Consider the following 21,252-nt stretch of genomic DNA (forward strand, 5'->3'; position numbering starts at 1 on the left):
GAAGCAGCTTCTGAGACAAATTAGGACCCCTGCTAACAGAAGCAAATTGCTTCCTCTCCCCCTACTTTCATATATCTTCCAAAAAGGAGCATTACATTATAGTGTTTTTGCAAAGAAATGGAAAAGAGAGTGGTATCTGAATCTGAACAGTCTGTGGCTGACATGTCAAATTGCATTATATAAAAAGAGAATCCTCCCACTCCATTCTTGCATTAGATTGCCCAAACAAGAATCAATCCCTTTTAGCCAGTTCTCATTTATTGCTATAAAGCAAAGTACCCACATTCTTAGGGCCAGATCAGCATTTTTCCACCTCATGCTGAAGCAAGCATTCTGCAAAGGAGTGAGTAACAGCACCCTAGTGAGAGTCCCAGTCCCACATCCCTGAGTCTTTAGCAGACACCTTTAGGAAGCTGGGGCTTCTCTTCAGCAACAGCAGCTCGGTAAGGCATCCTCTCCGTTCTATTCTTTCCAGCCAGCCTGGAAATTGCAAGGGTGATAATCATAAATATTTGCCTTTTCTTGCATCTCCAATCCAAAGTTCATTTCAATGCAGAGCTTTCAGGAGCCTAATTATGTCTGACTTAAAATCACACCATGACTTTAGCTAACTCTTTAACTAGCCAGCTGCTGCTCTTTTCTTCAGCATTGTCTCCACAGTCCAGAGAGCTTCTCCAAAGAGCTTGTTAACACATACAGCACAGGGATTTCAGTGAAAAGATACAGTCTATGAAAACAGGGAAGCAGACTGCATTTTAACGTCTGTCACGTTGCCCACCAGCCTGGACTACGCTAATCACATCTCTCAATGAGCTCTAAGAGCTGTCATTGCCAGACTGCACTTAATCACCGTTCTTGCAGTAGCAGTGATCAGTTAATCTTTTTCCCTTTAATATCAGCCATTACATCATTCTCCAGCATGGAAATACGAAGTGGGAAGATCGAAAGTTCTTAATTAGAAGGATTTTTATTGCTGTGATGGTTCCGTTCTAGCCTCAACAAGAGAGATCTGCAGTACAGGCAGCAAAAGCTGGAAGGCATCTTGGATATATGAAGCACTGTTTGAAGCCTGTGAAAATAATTAAAAAAAGAAAAAAACATGCATGAATAATTATACTACCAGTCAGCTTTACTAACCATATATTCATTTCAAACAGCACTGATTAACATATGTAAGAAACAGAAACCTATTGCTTGTTGGGTCTTTAAGGCTTCATTCTAGAAATCAATTCAATATTAATTTTTTGAGGGGCTTTATGCCACTCAGCAAAAAAGCACCTGCCTTAAAAGCTGCCATACAAGATCAGGTGCGATCCGAACGTAGGATACTATTTTGTATAATAGATGAGAAGCATTTATTTCAAAGCAAAGTTAATGTTATGCTGTGGCAGGAAGGAAGGACACACCAACAGAAACACCCGTTTCCTGCCACACCTCAGGAGTTTACAAGCACTGAGAACCAACTGAACAGCTGGGAAGTGCTGGGACTCTCGCACGCTAATTTATGAGATTGTCTGAGGTTTGACTTCAGGCATTTAAATTCCCACTAAAATGCTAGAAAACAGGCTGATGAACGTCTAGTATGTGTCTTCTGACCCAACATAACTGTCAGCTGAGACCATATAAGGCTCACTCTTCACTAATATTCATGTCTTGTGAAGATTTATGAGCATTTATTAAAATTTCTAAGTTATTAGCAAGGTAAGTAGAATCTTAGATCACGAGCTAGAGAACTTTGCATGCTAATGATACAGAAGTGGAAAAAACAGTGCATTTATTTTCTAAGTATTAGCTTAAAGTTTTAACTTTAGCATAACTGACCTCCAAAAACACTCCAGTGATCAAGGGATTAAGCACATCTGCTTTCTCTTTGACCTGCAGAGATCAGACGTATATTATCTTGATTGAAAATTTGATCAAATTTCTTCAAGCAAGATAAAGCCAAACCCTCAGTAAGGTTGAAAACACCACTGCTCCCTTGGAAGCCAAGTCCCAAGCTGCAGAGGAATCGCCCTGCAGTGTGCAGATAACAACAAAGTAACCCACATAGGCACAATGCAAGACCTACATGAAGACACACATTACATCTCCACATGAACTGTGGACTGCTGGAAGATTTAGAGATAAGGATATTATCTTCAATGACACCTGAGTGTTTTGTAGTATCTACAACCTTATTTTCTTCTGCCTCATTAGTACTGTCAGCACCAACCCCCATCACCGTTCCGTGCCAGGCTGAATACCTCAGGAGGCATTCAAAAGCTCAGGCTATGTTCAGCTGCCACAGCCTGGAAAACACGGGTCTAGGAGATCAGTTCACAGGGCAAAAAACTGCACGCATAAATGAGCGAGCACAAGAAGCACTTTATGGCAAAGATCCCAAGGTTGCAATCAACTAATCACATCTCATCCCAAAGAACTATGATGCAAGACTTACCCCTGCAACTGTTAAGCATGTAGTGAACTCTTTAGAGAAAGTTGACAGTTCTTTACACAGCACAATCGTCAGTCTGTGCAAGAAAAGTGGAAAAGCTATGTAGTAAACACAATCTACGAAGAATAACTTTCTTTTAGCATTCCTGTAAAACACAAATACCTTGTTTCCACGTATATAAAGCTAAATTAAACCAAAATTGATATACAGCATCTGTATCTTCATGAACTGTTTAGAAGTTCTATGAAAAAACTGAGGAATGGAAAGGTGAAAAAAAATGGTCAACTAAAGCTGAAGATCTGAAACCGCATTCAGAAGATAGACCCAGCCATTCAAAAAGGAACCGTACTAAGTTGCTTTATCACTGACAATACCATTTTCTGAATGAGGAAGTATTGCATATTTCATATACTTGCCAAGTACATTCTGATATAACAAAAAATCCTCTCCTGTTATGCATTACTGGTAAGATCAGTCTATTAATTACTGCAGTAATTTTACAATAACCGTGTACCTAGTACACTAAATGACCAGCAAAGAGGTAATCAAAAATCATTTTTATATAACTGTTTTGTCATATTTTAAATGGCTATCTACTAACTAGCACAAGCTTGGAGCAAATATTCTCCTTGGCTATATAAGTTTTCAAGTAGGGTTTCTTCTTTCTTGTCAAGGAACGTCTTTGAACTAGATAAAGCCAGCTGAATTATGCTGGGAGATAGCCACCCGTAGCAACGGTGAACACCTATGCAGAATTCAAGAGCCCCGCATCCCTCAGAATTGCCGAGAATCATCAGACAGTTTCATCGGTAAGCAAGTTATTGCATGCCACATGTTTACGAAGATATGAACTTACTGTGAAAGCGACTTGGCTCTGTCTGTAGCAGTCACCTCTTCTTTCTGACCATGAAGGAACAAAGCTGCAGTTTTGTGAAACATTTCAATGGAGTATGCTGTCAGTTCTGCCAGGCTTCTAATGGCAAACGCATGAATATCCTGCAAGAGTTAAAAAGATCCCCTATACCACACAAAAACTAGCAGCTTTTATTATTTAAAACAAGTAAATCACACAATGTTCTATCTGCCATTTTGGACCGCAGAATCTGCACAGAAATAGAAACCTGTAAGCTCCAGTAATCACAACTGTAACTTAACAGCCAGATAAAACACTCTGTAGTCAGATATTGTCTTCCTCCATTGCTCAGTTACCTCTACTGATTTCTTAGCATCATGGTCACCATCTCCAGCTTCTACTTCTTGGTCATCTTCACTCTCTTTTTCTTCTTTTGGAAGACTACTATTGAATTGTGCTATCCATTCATGAGCAGATGTCCTCACCTGTATGAAGATGCGCCATAGTATTTATGGAGCAGAATGAATCCCCCTTCCCCACAACAAAACACAGAGTGCTGGATCTCTAGGGGAAGGAAACAGCTACATGAAGAGAACAAGAACAAATTATCCTAGCGCCTCCAGGACCTGTAGAGAGTTGGCTGCACTCATGCAGTTGAAGGCAGTCATTTCTCTAACACCAGGGCCATGACTAACAGAGGAGTTTTAAAAACACGTCTGCAGAATGCTGCTGCCACTTAGTGGATCTGAAGGGTAGTGAAAGGAAGGAAAGGAAGGATTCTTCCTCATACCAGCTTCTGAACGTAGTAAAAACAGTTGCTTTGTACCAAGAGGAGGGCTGCAATTCACGACTGTAGGTTGATTTCACTGTGTTGGCTGATGTCTTACTGCTCAGTTGTCTTTGCCACCAGATATTACTGCCCAGTGACAGGGCAAAGACACACTAGTGCCTACTGCTTCAGAGCCAGAGGCAGTGCAGAGCATGGTTTTGCCTCATAAAGTCAAAGGTAAGGTAAAGGCCTATTTCTTTCACTACCAGTGTCAAAGGATCTAAAACACTGCTTGTATTCATGTCTTTCATATTTTCATCAGCAAAGCAGGATGGAGAAGCAGTTCCTGAGAGAAATCTCTCCAGCTTTTAGAGAATGGGAAATAACTCACCATGATCAGTTTGTCCGGCTTTGTGGAGATATGCAATTCCAAAAACAGCTCTGTTACTTCCTTTGTGAACTCCTCATCTCCTAAAGAAAAGGCTAATGAATCCCCAGAAAGTACAGATACAGGGGAAGAAAGCAGGACTTCAATGCACAGCTAGTTCTGCACAAGTCTATCAACTGTTTCCTATATTTCTCCTTGAATCATTGATTCAGGAAAGGACGCATCACATCTGGTCTTTTTAATACAACTTGTAAGTTAAGTTCTGAAAAGGCAGAGACACCAATGCCAAAAGATTACCTTTTGCTTTCTCAATCCTGGTTCTTTACCTAAGGTAATTCCTTTTTTTTTTTTTTTTTTTTTTTATACAGGCAAGCAGTCTACAATCCATCAAATAAACACAGCATTTTACAATGCACTAACTTGTGCATCACCTTGGAGAGTATGAAATATTGCTTAAAGCCCACGGTTCTCCTATTATACATGGCAGGGCAGATGTTAACAGTGGGAGGGATGCTGTGAGAAATATAAAAGATGCATTAAATGTTAAATGCTAGCAAGCGCAGGTGTGAGCCCTCCCTGATGAGCCATCGAAGTAAAAGCAATGCAAGACATTTACATTTAAATCTGTGTAATCCTCAAGAATCAGATGGCTCCTCTGTATGGAGACACCTCTAAGTCTTTTGGTCTTTGCTGCTAATTCTCATTTAAAAAAAAAAAAAAAAAATCTCTCCCACAGGTTAGACAACTCTATTCAAAGTCCTTCCTTTATGAACAGGGAAACCCAGCATCTCTTTGCATTTGCATCTTGGCTTAAGGTCAGTTGTAGGAAATGCCCAGGAATCAAGCAGATCTAATCCTGCTCTGGCAAGAAATTAAACGATTTCTGCAACAGAATTAAAGCATAGAAGCTTTCCAAAGATGAAGAGCATTGCTACCTGTCATGCTCCTGGCCACAGGCAGCTTCAGGATTAAGCATCCAGCTAAAGAATAACTTAACTGTGGCATCATGCCCAATGCTAGTGCTCTCAGGACTGGCTGGTTCTGCTCTGAGAATTTCATTTAGAACCAGCTTCCCCTCTCAGAACCCAAGGCTCTTACCCTTCTTTTCTTCCTCTTCTTCTTCAAAGAATTCAGCTAAAGAAAACGCTTCTTTGAGTTGCTCCATTTCCTCCTTCAGCGTGTCCAACTCTTCGCCAGAGAGGGCACTTAGAACCAATTTCACCTAATTAGGGGCAGCACAGCCAAAGAGAGAATCGTAAGTCCAGTAAAGAAAAGAAACAGGATGGAAGATGCAGCACTCATTTACATTGTGTGTAAAAACATTACAGAGCAATATTAGGAAAATACCAGGGAAAAGACCTATTAGGTACCAATGGATTCTTATGGAGTTATCCAAATAATTTCCTTTATAAAAAACTGAATGACTTCTGAAATGATATGTTGACCCAGCCCCTCCCTGCTCCAAGACAGAAGACGATCTCAGCTTTACCTGCAGTACTCTCTTAAAGACCACAGAGCAAACAAGCTGATGTGAGGAAAGAGTAACTTGTGATAAGCTGTTGAAGAAGTGCAGGAAGTGAGGCTAGTTAGGTAAAGAGGATCATTCTAGGAGCTGAGGATACGACAGAATGCTCCCAAAGTAAACACTAGGTCATAATGCAGGGGTCAAAGTGACCTTGTGCAATTAATCATTTTGTAGCAAGTTCCAAGTTCTGACCACTTGATTTTGCATGTGTGTACAGACATTTCCGATCTTTTTTCTCGCCCAGCTGAACTCAAAAATAGAAGGAAAATTGCCCAAGGCCATTACCTTTGATTCACTCTCTCTGGAAAGCATCTCTAAGGCCTCCAGATGCGAAAGACCCTGAAACTCGTCAAACAGTAATCCATAATGGGCTTTCTTCTCCGTAGCCATGGTAACTTCAGTAGCTGTCTGCTGCTCTTCTTTCTCCTTTGCCTCTCGTAAGACCTGAAAAAGAAAACCAAGGACTCAGATCAGCACCAGAACATATGGAATAGGGAAGAGAAGACTTATGGTTTAACAATAAGAAATGGCTGCTTAATGACAGGACCGCAAAAGGAGGAAGAACAAACAAGAATCAACAAGGAGTTGATATGAAACAGCCATACCTGAGATAACGTAGAGTTTCTGTTCATTAGGCCCTTTGTTTTTTTGAATCCAGGGTCTCCCTCAGCTATCACATCCATTGTCTTTTTTCCGATGAATTCCAAGGCATCTAGACCTCCACTAATCACACTTTTCCCCTAGGAAGCAGATTTGGATACAGTCAGTGCTGTAGAGTCACAGAAGACTAAACAGCTTATACTGGGGGCTTTATACAGTCTGCGTCATGCTAGGCACTCACATACAAGCCAAACTGGTCCTTATCACTCTAGAATTCAACACTAATCACCAAAATCAGAGCAGAGAGGCAAGGAAAGAGCCACAATACACTATCATCCAACAGTTTAATATAGCACTCAGACAGCTGCAGCAATCTGATGGGAAACATTTTTATTTTGTGAAGGAGCTGGTTCTCAGCACATTTAAGTATTTAGTTTTTAATTGTTCCAATCAGAAAACGCTAGACCTGTGGGCTGTGTTGGTTGCTAAATTCTTGTTCAAGCCCTAAAAGCAGAAGCAAGCTTTCCATCTGCAGCTCTTTCAGATTCATGGGCAAATTGACAAGACAGTAGATCACAAAAGCGCAGTTTCTAAGGGTAATGGGTTCTTTGAAGTGTATTTCTCATGGTCACAGGAGCAAGCCGATTTCCAAGCAATTGAGGCCAGTTTCACAGACATTTTTGAACCCGAGAATGGATTTCATCTCTAGACAGTTCTGTGAAAATCAGTGAAAGTATTCCATGAATTAGTCTGACCCTCCATTTGGCCACATACTCTAAAGGAACAGAGCATGATAACAGAGTATAGAGGTGACATGCATGGCAATGCACACATCACACAGTCCAATGTTGGGCATCTTTGTTATGCATCAGCATTTAATATAAAACTAACAAAATTCAAAACAACTGACACATCAAGTGCCAGTTAGAAGCATGGCATGAGAAAGACTGTCTGAAGGCTGAGATAGTCTCTCACCATTTATGCCACAAAAGCCAAAATTAAAAGTTTCCTGATAAGATACTTCAGACAATGCTCTCAAGCACATTTTTTCTGCCTTCCCAACTCACTCACTGTGCTTTGGACAGCAGTAGAGATGGTTGATAAAACACCAAGAGCCCCAGCAATAGGAAAGGGACTGCCATCAGCAATTGCATCTGTGCTGTTATCATCAGGATTCTCACTTCCTGCAATAGAAGGTAGAAAATTAACTTCCTCACTCCCCCCAAAAGATCCTGTCACCTGCTGAGTGGAGAAAATTAACAAATGCAAACTGTCAGTCAGGATCAGGCCTAGAATTGCTATTATTCTCCCACCTACTTTTCAGAACTAACACCAGTAAGCAATAACGTGTTGTTTTAGCACTTAGTTATCTACAACAATATGAAAGATACGGAGTCATGTTATGATATGTTGGGGCTGATTATATTATAAGATATGTTTCAGTGTTATTCTTATGCAATAAAAACTGACCTCTTGTAGCATCTCTGGTCTCTGAAGAAATTTCACTAGGACTGGGGATCCCAAGGGTTGTTTCTGCTTTTTCTATGACATTTGAAATACCTTGACCTAGAGAAGATAGCAGTGTTACTTTAACCATGAGATACGTTTTATTCCTCATTAGAGCAGAAACAGGATCAGGGTTGTATATTGTTTCTCTACTGTTCTGGCTTCCTCCTGTTCAAAACAGTTTAACCTGCACTAACACCTACTACTCTCCGTCTTGCTTGCTTGCCAGTTTAATGAACTCAGGTTTCATCTCAGGTTTGCAAAAATTTCATCTCAAGTGGCAAAGCTTTAAAACGTCAACTGAAAATTATGCAAACGCCTCAAAAACTTGAAAGTAGTTTTGTCTGTGCACTTCTCTTTAATGTTATTGTACCTTTTGGTACAGGTTTTCCCTTCACTTGAACAGTTCAATACTTGCTTCTATAACAGAAACCCCATTCTCTAGAAACAAGCTCAAAAGCATTAGCTTGTAACGTGACATATGGTTACAACATTTATCAAATACCAGAAGGAGACTTACCTACAGTAGCTACAGTGGCAGATGCAGTTGACAGAAGAGATTTCCCCCAGCTTCCCCAGTACCCCCATCCTGTCTGAGCTGCGGAAGGAGAATCTGAGGCCTTTAATGAAGAAAGGCAGAAGACAGTGATGCAGATATGATGGTGTCAAGAGGAACACACTCAGCTTGTGATGCATAACTTTTGTGACACTTTTTCCTTTCAAATAAACAGCGATGTCAGTTTTCAGAAAAGGAGTAAGGCTTACAGTCAGAATTTTTCGGAGCATAAAGCCGTGAATCATGAAGTCATGTCATTCAGACCTAGCACAGAAACATACCTTGAGGGTGTCAGCAGTGGACCTTTCTGTGGCAGCAGACTGACGTGGGGGTTTGGGTTCAGGTCTTTTCCGAGTCATAGGCACAGGCTCTTGCTCTTTCTCTTTGCTGCTCTCAGCGTGGCCAAGTTCTTCTGATTTTTGTTCATTTTCGTAAGAAGCTTCCTCTTCCAGATTTTCACCGTTGTCTTTTTCAGACATGACTATGACAATCACAGAAAGCACAGAAGATAAAACAATCACTGCCATGTACACACTGACATTAGTTTTAAATAATTAAACACGATTCAGATCCCTTCTTGTTGCCACACATACCTGCATGAACAGATTATATTTTTAAGCGAGCCTGCACACCGCGTTACGTCTGGCTGCACGAAATGTCACACCTGGAAGTTTAAAGTCCCATGGGAACACGTGGCTTTACCTCACCACCACACGAAAAAGACAGGCTGTTAACTCTGAAAAACAAACGGAGAGGTACAAAAGGTCCTCAGATAATTAAATCCGTGACCTGCTTCTCCAAAAAAAATAAAGGGGGGGGGGGGGGGGGGAACCAAATCGTGTGGGGCGGCTGCTCTGGAGGGTGCTGGATCCCGAAGGGGAGAGCAATGAAAGTGAGTGGTGGGGAGGCTGAGGGTCGTTTGGTTCAGTATTTAGGGCTGAGATTCCTCAGGGTGTTTGAGCCACCCAGGACACGAGACGAACCCCAGAGGAGCCCCAGGAGCCCGAGGAGCCCCAAGAGCCCCAGCAGCCCCCCGACCCCACTCCCAGGGCCCTCCCGGGGCCGGCCCGAGGCCGGTCCCGACCTACCGGCCACCCAGCGCCCCCCGTGCTCCCACCCCACAGCCGCGGCCCCTCAGAGCACCCCGGGGCTCCCTAAACCCCCCCCCCATTCCCCCCCCCCCGCCCCATCCCTCACCCCGGGGCCGGGCGGACCGCACCATCGAGACGAGGCGCAGAGCGGCCCCGGCCGGCTCAACCCGGAAGCGGAGCGGGGCCCGGAAGGGCGAGCGGGGGGAAACGCGTCCGGGCGGCGGCGGCGGCGGGGCCGGAGCTGGCGGTGTCGGTGTGCGGGTGCCGGTACCGGAGGTACGCGGGGCTGCGGCCGGGACCGCCCCCCCCCCCCCCCCGAGCTCCTCACGGCGGCAGCGGCGCGGCCTTCCCTGCCTGTCGGAGCCGGGCGGGGAGAGGCGCGGCGGCGGCTGCTCGGTGGTTTATTTGGGGGGGGGGGGGGGGGGGGAATATTCTGGCGTGACGTCACGCCCGGTGACGTCAGAGCCCGGTGACGTCACGCCCCCGTGACGTCACGCCCCCGAGGCCATCGGGCTGTTACACGTCGTGGCTCTGTCCCTGCGCCCGGGGCCGGGGCCGCTCGGTTTTCCTGCCCCCGCGGTGGGAATTTGGCAGGTTTTGGCACTTTTTAGCACATTTTATCCAATTTTTAGGACTTTTTATCCGGTTTTTAGCGGGTTTTAGCAGTTACGGGGGTGCGGGTTGTTGCTGGCCCCAGCGCGAGCCCTGGGTCCTCCTGGGCCCCTTCCCCCAGGCTCGCACCTCCCGCTGTTTTTGGGGCTGGTTTGGGGGGGGTTGGGGGTTTTGCAGCTCTTTGGGCTGGTTTGGGGGTTTTCGGTGTTTCTCCAGAGCCGCTGCAGGCCGAGGGCGAGCTCTCCCTGCGGGCATGCCCGTGCTGGCAGCGGTGGCTCTCCCCAGCATCACGCCCGTATCACCCCCAACGTCACCCAAACTCACATTTTGGGGTTACTGACCGTGCTGTGAGCCCTGACCATAAAGCCAAAGAACCTCTCGGGCCCCAGTTTTGCAGCACTTTATAAATATGTGCGGTTTTAACTGTTCTTAGTACTCCCACTGACCTCAGTGGGACTAGTTAGAGTACTTGAAGTTAAACACACGTATTTTCAGGCTAAGAGCCAGCGATGACTCCCGCAAGCATACGCATCGTGGATTTTCATCTTTGCGCTGCTACGTGTTGTTACAACTCGGTTTCACAAAGGTTAAATGCGTTGAGCTCAACCTGGGGTCTGGCTGTAAGCTCGCCAGTTTCTGTCCTGCACGTTTCGTCTTGCTTGGCTCCAGCGCCTTCCTGAAGAATTGTACCGTTGGCACCGCTCGCGCTTTATCCTTTCTGGATCCTTTATCAGCTCCAGCAGCTGTTTTGCATAAGTGTGGTGGTCGAAGAATGTGGGTTTTGCAAATCATTTTCCCCAGCGTTCAGCAATAAGACGGCGTTGTCTGCTTAACAGGAATGGGTTTTCCAAAAGTGAAACGTGACAAACAATTTCTAATAAATCAGGCCTTTTTAAAGAGTTTAACAGTAAAATTCAATGACCCTTCACCAATGTTTTATGCATTATGCAAGCTCAGCGCAGATATAGCAGAGAGCCTATGCAATTACCAAAGATAATTATCTTATTCTTATGAGGGAAAATGTTGCTCAGTATTTCTTGTGTTAAATAATTGACTGAGGTTTCTAATGTCGTTTTAGAAGGAAAGTCGCAGACACTTGGAAATCTAATAATTTAAATTTAATAATTTAAAGTGATAAAAATGACACAAGCAAAGTAGAGAAGGTGCTGGAATTATTTTCTGATAAATCTGAAGCACTATTAGTTGGGAGATTATTGTTTTGGAAGGTTGGAAGTTATTCCATGTGTTCGATTCAGTAATGAAGACCAGGGTTTATCTTCACTTCAGAGCTGTGGTCAGTCGGAGCGGCATCGAATCTTGTGAAGTCAGGTCAGGTGGCAGCGGTCCGCAGCGCTCAAAGTCCTCACCATACGTTAAAGAAAGCTGCACGAGGTTACCCAAATGAGCAAATTCGTTGTCAGCAGCCTTCGGAGGGCCCTGAAACCCTCTGAAAACATTACACGTCCAAAAAAAGAAAGGTTGAAACCGCTCCTTCGGACAAACAAATAGCTGTTGTGCAGCAGCAACCTTCGTGTTGCTTTTTCAGACTTTGTGCAGTCGATGTGGCTGCGATGCCGTTCTCCAGAGGCAGCAGAAGTCAGTAACACGTTTCCCCAAAGTGTCACTGGTGGAAAGGTCGAAAACAGGAACAAAAGAAGCCTTGGTAGTTGTTTTGGTTGGTCGGTGGTTTTTTTTTACAGTGGTGTAGCTGCATTCTCAGTGCTCATCCCATCTTAAGTGAACCGGCAAGAGGCATGATCAAAAATAGCGGGGCCAAAAAAAAATAAAAAGAAAAAGAAAAGGTTGCTGTTTACAGAGAAACAAGTAGAGTGCAGGTTTTCCAGTTTCCCTTGCAGGATTCAGTGGGTGAGTCAGTCAGTCAAGCTTGAAGGAGAGCTGGACGCAGCTGTCTTCTTGCCTTCTTTGTTGAGCTGGTTTTGGCAACAGCTGCAACAGAAATGGGTCAGATACATGTTTCTCATCAGATGTCAAATCCAGAGTCTGGTTTGACCTTCGACAAGTTATCTTGAACTGAAAAAACTCCTGGTCTGGGCAGTGTGTTAGCAGCAAACGTTCCCATTCCTGAATCCGCTTAATTGCTCTCTACTGGACAGACAGTACAAATCAGCTGTACTTATTTATAGTAAATTATTTTTCATAAGCGATACAAATTCTTTCTGCTTTAGGCAGTGTTAGCTAGTGATTCTGGAAGGACACAGGGAGTGTCTGCATTATTTATTAAGAAAATGTATTCCTTTGTATTGTGGTATTTATGAAATTCAATTCTATTAGCATTTGTTATTGGTAGAAAATAATGGTACATCTGAAGTCACCCAGACAGTGGGGTGAAGTCAGATATTCTTTAAGATAACATTTTAACTTGTGGCGTCTATACTTTGTTTATGTTTCTTTTAGGGCTCTGGAGCAGTTTAGATGGACTCATAACTTCAGGGAATGCACATTGGATTAGAAATTTTCTTGAATCAGGCTTCCAGGAAAATTGATAACAGATTTTCTCTTAACAGCATCATCTCATTTCATTACAAGTTGGCTTTATTCTGGCTTTTAAAAAAGAAAAATCCTTGTGTGCAAAGAGCCTCAAGTTAAAGTCTGTATCCCAACGTCTTCAAATATCTCGTGCACATGTAAATTTGAAGTGTGAATTCTGTCCCTAGACAAAACAATTTTTCAATCTGTTTTGAAATATGGGGCACAATTTGGTGTAGTGGAGATAATAAGCAAGATATGACAGCTGAGATGTAGCAGCAAAAAGCAGAAGATTTTCAATAGCAGTTTGCTGTAAAACAGCAACAACAACAGCAACAAAGAATACAGAAGCAAGGGAGTTTGTAAAAAAATAAAATAAAAAGGAAGTATGTTTAGACAATCCTGTCCTGATATTCAGAAAGGGACTTCCTCTCTTTGTAGACAACTGCCAAGAGAATTTTCTCAACGCAAGAAACGATAAGCATATTAAATAGTATTTAGACATTTAACACTGATCGTGCCTTAAAATCGAGTAAGTAGATGTATAAATGCTAAAACTGAGATGCGTGAGTGCTTTATTTCTAGATGCTAAATGGAAAACCAGTATTGAAAAACCAGGGCTTAAAAGGACTTTGATGTCAGTGCGGAAGGAGGCAGAAATTATATCCTCTTTCTTGCTTTTCTGTATCTATTAAGAAAGCACTTTTTTCCCATTAACAAATGCAGAATCCGCTTTCTGACCATAAAGATAGTTATGCATTTTGAGTAGTCAGTACAAATTGTCCTTTTTTAAAACCTTCTTTCTCTTAATGATTATTGTTCCTGAGATTATTTATTTGCATGGGAAGATGAACATCTAGAGGACCGAAGGTTGTGTTAATGCCTTCTTACCCTCGCTTCATTGCTGTGGTCTGAGCAAAGCTCTGATTTGGAACCTCTCGGCTGACAGTTTATATTATGCTAATCGAAATATGTTTACTGGAAATGAAATTTAAATACGCTGTAAGCTTGCTATCATTAATAAACTTAATTCTTTTTTTTTTCAGTTGGATTTCCACTTTCCTCTCCTAATATTGATGGTCTCGAAAGTGCATTTGGATCCAAGACATTTTCTATCACCGAACAAATCAAGAGCCTCCTCTCCTATCTCAGAGCAGTACAGACAGTTTAATATCTTATGACCTCACTTCTCCAAATTAAATGAAAAAAGATTTTCCTCTAGCTTTCCATGAAGCTCAGCTGCTGCCTGATAATTTTGACTTTTAGTGTTGATCTTTCGATTGGATTTACACTGGAAAATGTAGCTTCTAATGGAACATCTGCCTTTGGGTCTTTCAATACATCACTTCATCCGGTGCCTCAAGCTTTACTAAGTTCCCCAGCACACCATGATATCATAGCCAAGGAGGGGACCAGTATTTTAATTGAATGTAAACTGAACATCAGCCAATATGAATATATCCTTTGGTATAACTCCAGAGGACACCTGCTTGAACAGAAAGATGAAGGTGAGCTTTTCAGCTATTTTAAGCCCTTGGGCATTCTGCTTTTATATGATATATGAAAACCTCTGAGATTTTATTGTTGTTTTCTTTTCCTATCCTCCCATTTTTACAGTTTGGAAATAGGGAGAGAACAAGCCCAAAAAAGGGCTCTTTGCCCTTCTGCATGTGGTGTAGCAGGGACTATACCTGGGTTCGTGTGTCCTAGTGCATCCGTCCTGCTATGGTGCCCTACAGAACCATTTTGTTCAAGAGGCATCCAGTACGCAGTGCAAAAGATCTGTCTCCATCCTACCAGATACTAACTGATGTTTTTATTTATTATTGCTCTGGTTTATATTTTATCTTCCCAAATGCATGAATTAAACACGCTTCTCCACAGCTGTGACCTTTTTGAGCTGGCAAACAGTGCCTTAATTTTGTTAGAGGATTTTATAAAGCATGGGATAACTTAACTGCATTTATTTTCTGGTTTACGCACCACTGAGACTGCGGAAACCAACACAGTTTGTAATGGCCAAGGAAGAAATACATGATATTTAACCCTTTCATACAGAGGAAGAACATATTTTTGAAGCGTTGGCTTTTATAGCTCTGTCCCTCTTGTTTTTCAGTTAAGAAAAATAATGTCTTTTAGAGATGCATGTGGTATCCTCTATTAGTATTAATGAAGGTCATCGAGCTAATTGATAGGATCTTCTCAGAGGCCATGCTTTAAGTATTCAGTAACCTCTTTGCAGTTAGAATGCTATCTGGAAATTAGTTCAAAGTAGACTAATTAGAAAAAATGAGTTATGAAAACAGTTTTTCTTCCAAGTTATAAACCCGTAGGAAATGCTGTATAAAGCTAGCTTCTTTTATTGATTTCCTTTTACACGAGTTTTGTATATCAGCACTGCGTGCTCAGCAGAAAGCTGCATCTCAAGAAAATCCTGTGTTCTTTTGCCAGCTGAGCCATTTACAGATTCTGATCTTTTTCTTGGGTCACTTGACCTTTGACTGAGAATATACAGAAAATTACGCTTTATGGCAGACAGTCTTTCAACGCACTGTATTTCAGTGGGTGACAAGTTCTGCTTAAGAATTAGGTTCCTCGCCAGAAAGAACTAGAAATGCAAAAGCGCTTAAGAAAGTGCAGATGAGAGAAAACAAAAGAACCAGAGTAGCAAGTGCACAGAATAATTTACCATTAAGCAGTACGATTGGTACCTGAGTTAGGGCTTTCTGTGTCACAAGCATGAAAAGGAAATTTCCATTCTTGGCATATTTTGTGGAATGCTAGGAATGGGCTGCTTGCTTCAAAGCTTTGGCTCCTGTTTATGGAGCAAGCAGCATGTGTCTAGCTCGCCTAGTCATTTTTGTTTCATTAGCTCAGCTTATTTCTTTTGAATCTCCAGGTGGACGGTGGAAGATTGCTGATAATTCCCTTAACATCACAAAGGTCAGCTTTGCTGATCGGGGGCGATACACGTGTGCAGCCGTTAATCGTAACGACACCTCGTACTACACAGTCACCCTGAGAGTTATCTTCACCTCGGGAGACATGAGTATCTACTACATGATTGTGTGCCTCGTTGCCTTTGCTATCACCCTCATTTTAAACATAACCCGTCTGTGCATGATGAGCAGCCACCTCCGCAAAACAGAGAAGGCTATTAATGAGTTCTTCAGGACGGAAGGGGCTGAGAAGCTTCAGAAGGCTTTCGAGATAGCCAAGCGTATCCCTATCATTACATCTGCCAAAACGCTAGAGTTGGCCAAAGTCACTCAGTTTAAGACCATGGAGTTTGCTCGGTACATTGAAGAGCTTGCCAGAAGCATTCCCCTTCCACCACTGATCCTTAACTGCAGGGCGTTCATGGAAGAGATCTTTGAGGCTGTGCGAGTTGATGACCCTGATGAAGTCGGCGAGGAGGAAAAGCAAACCCAGGCGTGTGGTACCCAAGCTGCGATATACCCCATCAACCCAGAGATCAAGCGCAGCGATTCACCAGCCGGGGATTCAGACGATGGATCCATGAATGAGCAAGGTCAAGAGATAGCCGTTCAGGTGTCCATCCACCCGCAGTCGGAAGTGCAGAGCATCGACACTGTTTCTCATGACAGCTGCCAGTTTGCTCCTTCTGAGGAAGGCACCTGCTGAGAGCAGCGACACACTTGTGAAAGAAGTGTGAGTGACTCTAGGACACTGTGAGAAGGGGATCTGCAAACAAGCTGCCTCATCCCATGTGCACAAGAGTTGTTTTTTTCCAAATTGCAAGGTGCCAGAACTACTACTGAAATCTGTATTTTCCACCAGTGTTCCTCTGTGTTGATCTAACAGTTTCAAGTCTGTTAGAGAAGGCCGTTTGAAATATCTGTGGCTTTTATTTTTGAAGCAAGCTTACTAAACTTAAAATATTTACAAGACAGGAATTCTTTGTCCTTGTCTCCTTGGTAGTTTCCGACACTTCTGATCTGTATTAGAAGTGGTCAAGCTGAGCAAAACAACTTGCAATAAGATCTTTTCCTTTGTGAACTCTTCCTTCCTTCACAAAGCGAAAACAGAATCCCTTTTAGACAATGTTACTGTCCTGATGAGTTGTGTGCTCTTTTTGAATTGCCTTTTGGTGCGTGTAGCCCGTCAGAACCACGGTGAGCTTGAACAAATCTGTTTTGTGTGGTGTGCTTCTATGTTGCTATCACAATGTACTGTACTTAGAAAAAGAATGGTACCAGGATCGGCTGGTGCATGAAACGCATTGGTATAGTTTCAAAGCAGCTTAGAGAACAACCAGGGGATCTCAGTTTTCCATGCGTCTGCAGAAAACTTGTGTGTACTCCAGTGTGTGGAAAGCGAGTTGTTACAAAGCTTGTCACTTAACCTTGGTGCTGACTGCCAAAGCGCCTTACCCTGGTTCTGTCTTGCAGAGCAGTGAGCGGTACTGCTGGCACCGTCTGTCTTCTGCCTCTGCTGATTTCACTCACTATAGAAAATCCAGAGTTTTGCGTTGTATTTGACATTGTTGTGAGAAAGGAATGACAGTAATCATCTAGTGACATAACTTAAACATGAATTTGTCTACAGATCGGGTATCTCAGGCAGTTCTTTCTGAGCAGAATTATAATAAAAGAGGGGAAAAGCAACGACACTCACTTTGCTCTGGCTCATACTTTCAGAAAGCAGCGGAAGAGAGAGAGCTTAGCAGAGGGGCTGACTGAGCTGCTTGCCCAGCGTTGCTTACAGGACTGGAGTAACTCGGTAGCATGCCCTCTCCCGTCTGCCGAAGGAGTGGCAGAAGGGTGAGGTGCGAGTGCTCACATCCCTGCCTACACAGCACAGATGTACTGCACCGAGGATCTCCTGCACGGCTTCCTCAGCCTTAGAGATCCAGCCTTGTGGAAGTTGAGTGCAGACAAGAATCAAGTTTCTCCTTTCACTCGTTGGTGCTGATTTTTTTCTCCTTAGCATTTATAAGTTGTATCACTTAAATAGCATTTTATATCCTGTTGAGATTTAGTAGATGTAAGGCTTGCAAGCACTCCATAAATTAATTTCGTACAACTACTGGAACCATATTGCCATATAATTTTAACAACTTGGCAACAGGAGCACCATTTAATTTCCCACAACTCTTTTTTCTTTTCCTTATTATTACAGAAATGTCAGTTGAACAAGTGATTCTAGAAGGCTGTTCAGGATTCTTAACAGGAATTGACACTACATGACTGGAGATGGAAAACAAGCAGGCACAGTGGTAATAACAGGATGGGGCCTCCTGTTGTAATGCTTCCTCATAAAAAAGGGTCTAAACAGATTATCATATCATATCATATCAAAGGACGGGAAACTGAAGCATCTATTACTATTTTAAAATACCTCCTGGGGAAAGTTCTGCAGCCCGCCACCGGTAAATGCAGCCTGGGTGGCTTTGGCGTTTTGGGTAAGAGCTGTGTTTTTCAGGAAGAATTAAAATTGCTAGCCTTGGTTATAGCAGTGCTCTGACCAACCTGGTGCCATTTCCCAGTCAGTAGCAAACATTATCTGCTTCAGGGGAATAAAGCCTGCTGTAGACACTTAGAATAGATACTGCCCTCAGCAGTAACTTCTTAGCTTCCATAGCTTGATGGCACTTTATGTCCAGGTGAAAAGTTTGTGTAGTTTTGTGTAACCTGTCTGGTTTCTTCAAAAGTTTTTGGTGATCAGTGTTAAAAGATACTCTTGTGAATAAAGGCGTAGTTCTCTTAGAAGCCCTGCTGAGATGCTGCTGGCTTCACTTCTGTACTACAGCCAGCTCTGCAGGTTTATTGCACGTGCATGAGTGTAGATTTGGCGGTTTGCACCATTTTTGGATGTCCTGTTTGAAAGAGATGGTGGCCGCAAGAGAGGATAACCTGTTTTAATCTCCTTTGTGCCACATGCCTTTGGGATTGTATCCACACCTGCCTTTTTTTCCCTGAAACAGCTCTCCTTGCTTCTGTGAAGCTGTTGCATTACATGTGGCAGTAGCATCTTTGACATTTTCCCGCATACTATATATGCAATGTAGAGGTGCAGCTACAAAATCGAAGCTCCATTTAATTGCTTCTGAAGAAGCAGTTATGCAACTGTGATTGACAGATGTCTCATCAGACGTGGCAGCTTACAGGCAGCAGAATGACACTAGAGGTGTGTCAGATGGGTGTCAGGAGAGCAGTTTCTAGATTAATTCAATCTGTTCTTTGATTTTTATACTTTATTTACATAGCTTCGAGTACTTACTAAGCACAGATACTCATTGTCTTCACGTGTCCTTGTTGCTGCTGGAGAGGAAGGAATGATCTTGCATAAAGGTCCTCAGAAATGCAGCTGCCATGTCAATTGCCGGAATGGTAAAACTAAGAATTGTCCTAAATTATTACAGTATTTTGTTCACTGAATTAATTTCATTCCTGGGAATGAGGCTGTTTTGCAAGAATTTCAGCATATCAGTGCTACTTATTAAATGTAGGAACTGATTCTACTCCCACCGAACTCAATTAGAGCAAAGTGGAAGCTGTAGTGTGTTTTACAACCAGTATCGCAGGATCTTTATGCATCTGAAAGCGAGGATGGTGGTGATGTTATACAGTAAACGTAATTTCCAGAGAATGAAACCCGACAGTGGTTTCCAAACAACTTGTGAACTATTCTTGTTATATTAACTAGATGCGTGCACTTAAATTTGCTTGATGTGACTAATTGAAAATTAACATTGAAAGATTCTGTAAACATCAGTGTTTCTCTCTAACCTTCTGTAGCACAAGGAGATTCTACAGTGGTTTCCTTGGTTTAAACTAAATTCTTTGACAATCGCAAGGCTATTTTCTCTCTTCTTTGTAACTTCTTTTTATTTTAAATAACGTAAAATCAACTTGCTACCCAAGAGTACCTAAAAATAACTTTGTAGTGGTTATTTGTATTACATGGATTGTAATGTAACTGTTTAATGTAACCACATAGGATTTCATACTTTCATAAAATGAATTGGTAGATTTGCAAAATAAATTAAAAACAAAAACCTTGTTTTGTTAGGGTTTTATTTTTTATTTTTTATCAGTAAGGGGTGGTGAGCAACAGTCCGTCTGAGGTTAAATAGCAGCTGTGTTCAACTCTGCAAATGCTGTTAGCAACCCTGATAAAGGTTGCCAGGACATTCAGCCATCTGACAGACAGTTCCTGCTATGATGTCTTTGGGTTTGATGTTTTCCCTGTCTCAAAGTCCCCAGCAGCATCTGTAGTAATTGTTGCCAGCTGCAAAAACAAATAGTTGCAGACCTGAAATGGTCTCAGTAAGGCCCATGCATTCTCAGTTTCACTTTTGCAAGGTAAAAAGTTAATTGTGGAGTGCAGGGACCCTCAGCCACAAACCTTTATTTTCTATTCTTACATTTTTACATGATTGTACAAGTCTATAGTATAATCACCTCTTTTTATTTTAATCCTCAGAAAATTATATATTTGGGGACAGCTCATCTCATAAAAATCAGCACGATACAAATGTGGAGTTGCCAAAGTCTTCAAGTGACCAAGTCTACTGCTGTTTTCCCAGCAAGCTGCTGAGATGGCATAAAGAAATTTCTTCTTCTGTGCCTAGAGGAGCATGTGGGCTGCTCTCACCTCATGCTAACAGAGGTGTAGGTTTGACTTTGCCCTTCCTCTTTGCTAGCCAGCAGTAAGTTAAATTACCTGGGGAAGGAATAACATCAAAGAGCATGAGGGAGCGGGCCCACTCCACCTCATTTTGGTGACCAGGCTTCACCTCATTTCAGTGGCCAGACTTGGATTCCTGATTGCTTTGCAATCAATTCAAAGCATTAACTCTGCCCAGGGATATCCCAAGGCCGTAAGTGAGGAGCTGACCTATCACCACTGGTTGCAGCAGGGAGCCCTATTTCCCCTCTGAGTACCTGATGCTGCACGGCTATGAACATCTTCTGTATGGGCTTCTCCTGCAGCTCTGGGTGCCAGCCTGGAGCACAGAGTAAAAATACCCCTAAAAAAGCTTAAATTGCAATTTCTCCCTCCCCACCCAAAATACAGCATCCTGAGAAACCCTCAATAGTGTAGTCAGTGGGGTTGTTTGAGCAAACAAGAGCTGACTTTGCCCACGCTGTTTTTAAAGTCTCTGGTTGCCAGTCTCTGCACAAGGAAGAGAGTAGAATTAAAGCTGTATCTCGGGGATTTTCCTGTGAGAATCAGTTGCTTAAAGGAAGAATTATTGGACCCATGCTCCTCAGGCTGAGTCAGTGTTCAGTCAGCATCTGCTTTCTATCCCTACATTGTGAGATAAGCATCAATGATAAAGGGTCGTTTTCTTAGACTCCTGTAACTGGACTCCTCACGATCCTAACCACAGTGAAAAAGTTCATCTGCATGAGCTTACAGCACTTTTCCATTTGGATAACAACAGATAATTGAAAAGGGAGTT

General features: G+C 42.7%; 2 protein-coding genes across 3 annotated transcripts; one reads left to right on the forward strand and one right to left on the reverse strand.

Moving 5' to 3' along the window:
* Positions 1 to 240: 240 nt before the first annotated feature.
* Positions 241 to 9,993, reverse strand: FAM114A2 (family with sequence similarity 114 member A2). 2 transcript variants are annotated; one of them, XM_040573171.1, is made up of 15 exons: positions 9,851 to 9,993; positions 9,225 to 9,367; positions 8,913 to 9,112; positions 8,596 to 8,695; positions 8,040 to 8,135; positions 7,641 to 7,753; positions 6,575 to 6,709; positions 6,255 to 6,413; positions 5,543 to 5,666; positions 4,448 to 4,527; positions 3,644 to 3,772; positions 3,291 to 3,430; positions 2,438 to 2,510; positions 1,822 to 1,875; positions 241 to 1,069 (listed from the first exon to the last, which is right to left on the reverse strand). In XM_040573171.1, exons 3-15 carry the CDS (start codon positions 9,108 to 9,110, stop codon positions 968 to 970), a joined length of 1,503 nt encoding a protein of 500 aa, XP_040429105.1. In that variant the 5' UTR covers positions 9,111 to 9,112; positions 9,225 to 9,367; positions 9,851 to 9,993; the 3' UTR covers positions 241 to 967. The 2 variants fall into 2 exon arrangements, with proteins under 2 accessions (XP_040429105.1, XP_040429104.1); XM_040573170.1 differs by having other exon boundaries at positions 9,829 to 9,984.
* MFAP3 (microfibril associated protein 3) lies at positions 9,877 to 19,842 on the forward strand. The gene is made up of 3 exons (XM_040573172.1): positions 9,877 to 9,998; positions 13,868 to 14,329; positions 15,721 to 19,842. The coding sequence occupies exons 2-3, from the start codon at positions 14,050 to 14,052 to the stop codon at positions 16,464 to 16,466; spliced, it is 1,026 nt and encodes a 341-aa protein (XP_040429106.1). The 5' UTR covers positions 9,877 to 9,998; positions 13,868 to 14,049; the 3' UTR covers positions 16,467 to 19,842.
* The last annotated feature ends 1,410 nt before the right edge of the window (positions 19,843 to 21,252 follow it).

The sequence above is a fragment of the Cygnus olor genome, chromosome 14 (genome assembly GCF_009769625.2).
Source record: "Cygnus olor isolate bCygOlo1 chromosome 14, bCygOlo1.pri.v2, whole genome shotgun sequence".
NCBI lineage: Eukaryota > Metazoa > Chordata > Aves > Anseriformes > Anatidae > Cygnus > Cygnus olor.

Bases quoted from the DNA above. Each gene is read 5' to 3' on its own strand.
- FAM114A2 (XM_040573171.1), bottom strand. From the start codon at position 9,110: ATGTCTGAAAAAGACAACGGTGAAAATCTGGAAGAGGAAGCTTCTTAC. The intron at 2,511-3,290 runs GTAAGTTCATAT...TTTCTTGCACAG, and splicing joins AGAGCCAAGTCGCTTTCACA to ACTGACGATTGTGCTGTGTA. The intron at 1,070-1,821 runs GTCAGTTATGCT...TTATTTTCACAG, and splicing joins TCACTGGAGTGTTTTTGGAG to GCTTCAAACAGTGCTTCATA.
- MFAP3 (XM_040573172.1), top strand. From the start codon at position 14,050: ATGAAGCTCAGCTGCTGCCTGATAATTTTGACTTTTAGTGTTGATCTT. The intron at 14,330-15,720 runs GTGAGCTTTTCA...TTGAATCTCCAG, and splicing joins GCTTGAACAGAAAGATGAAG to GTGGACGGTGGAAGATTGCT.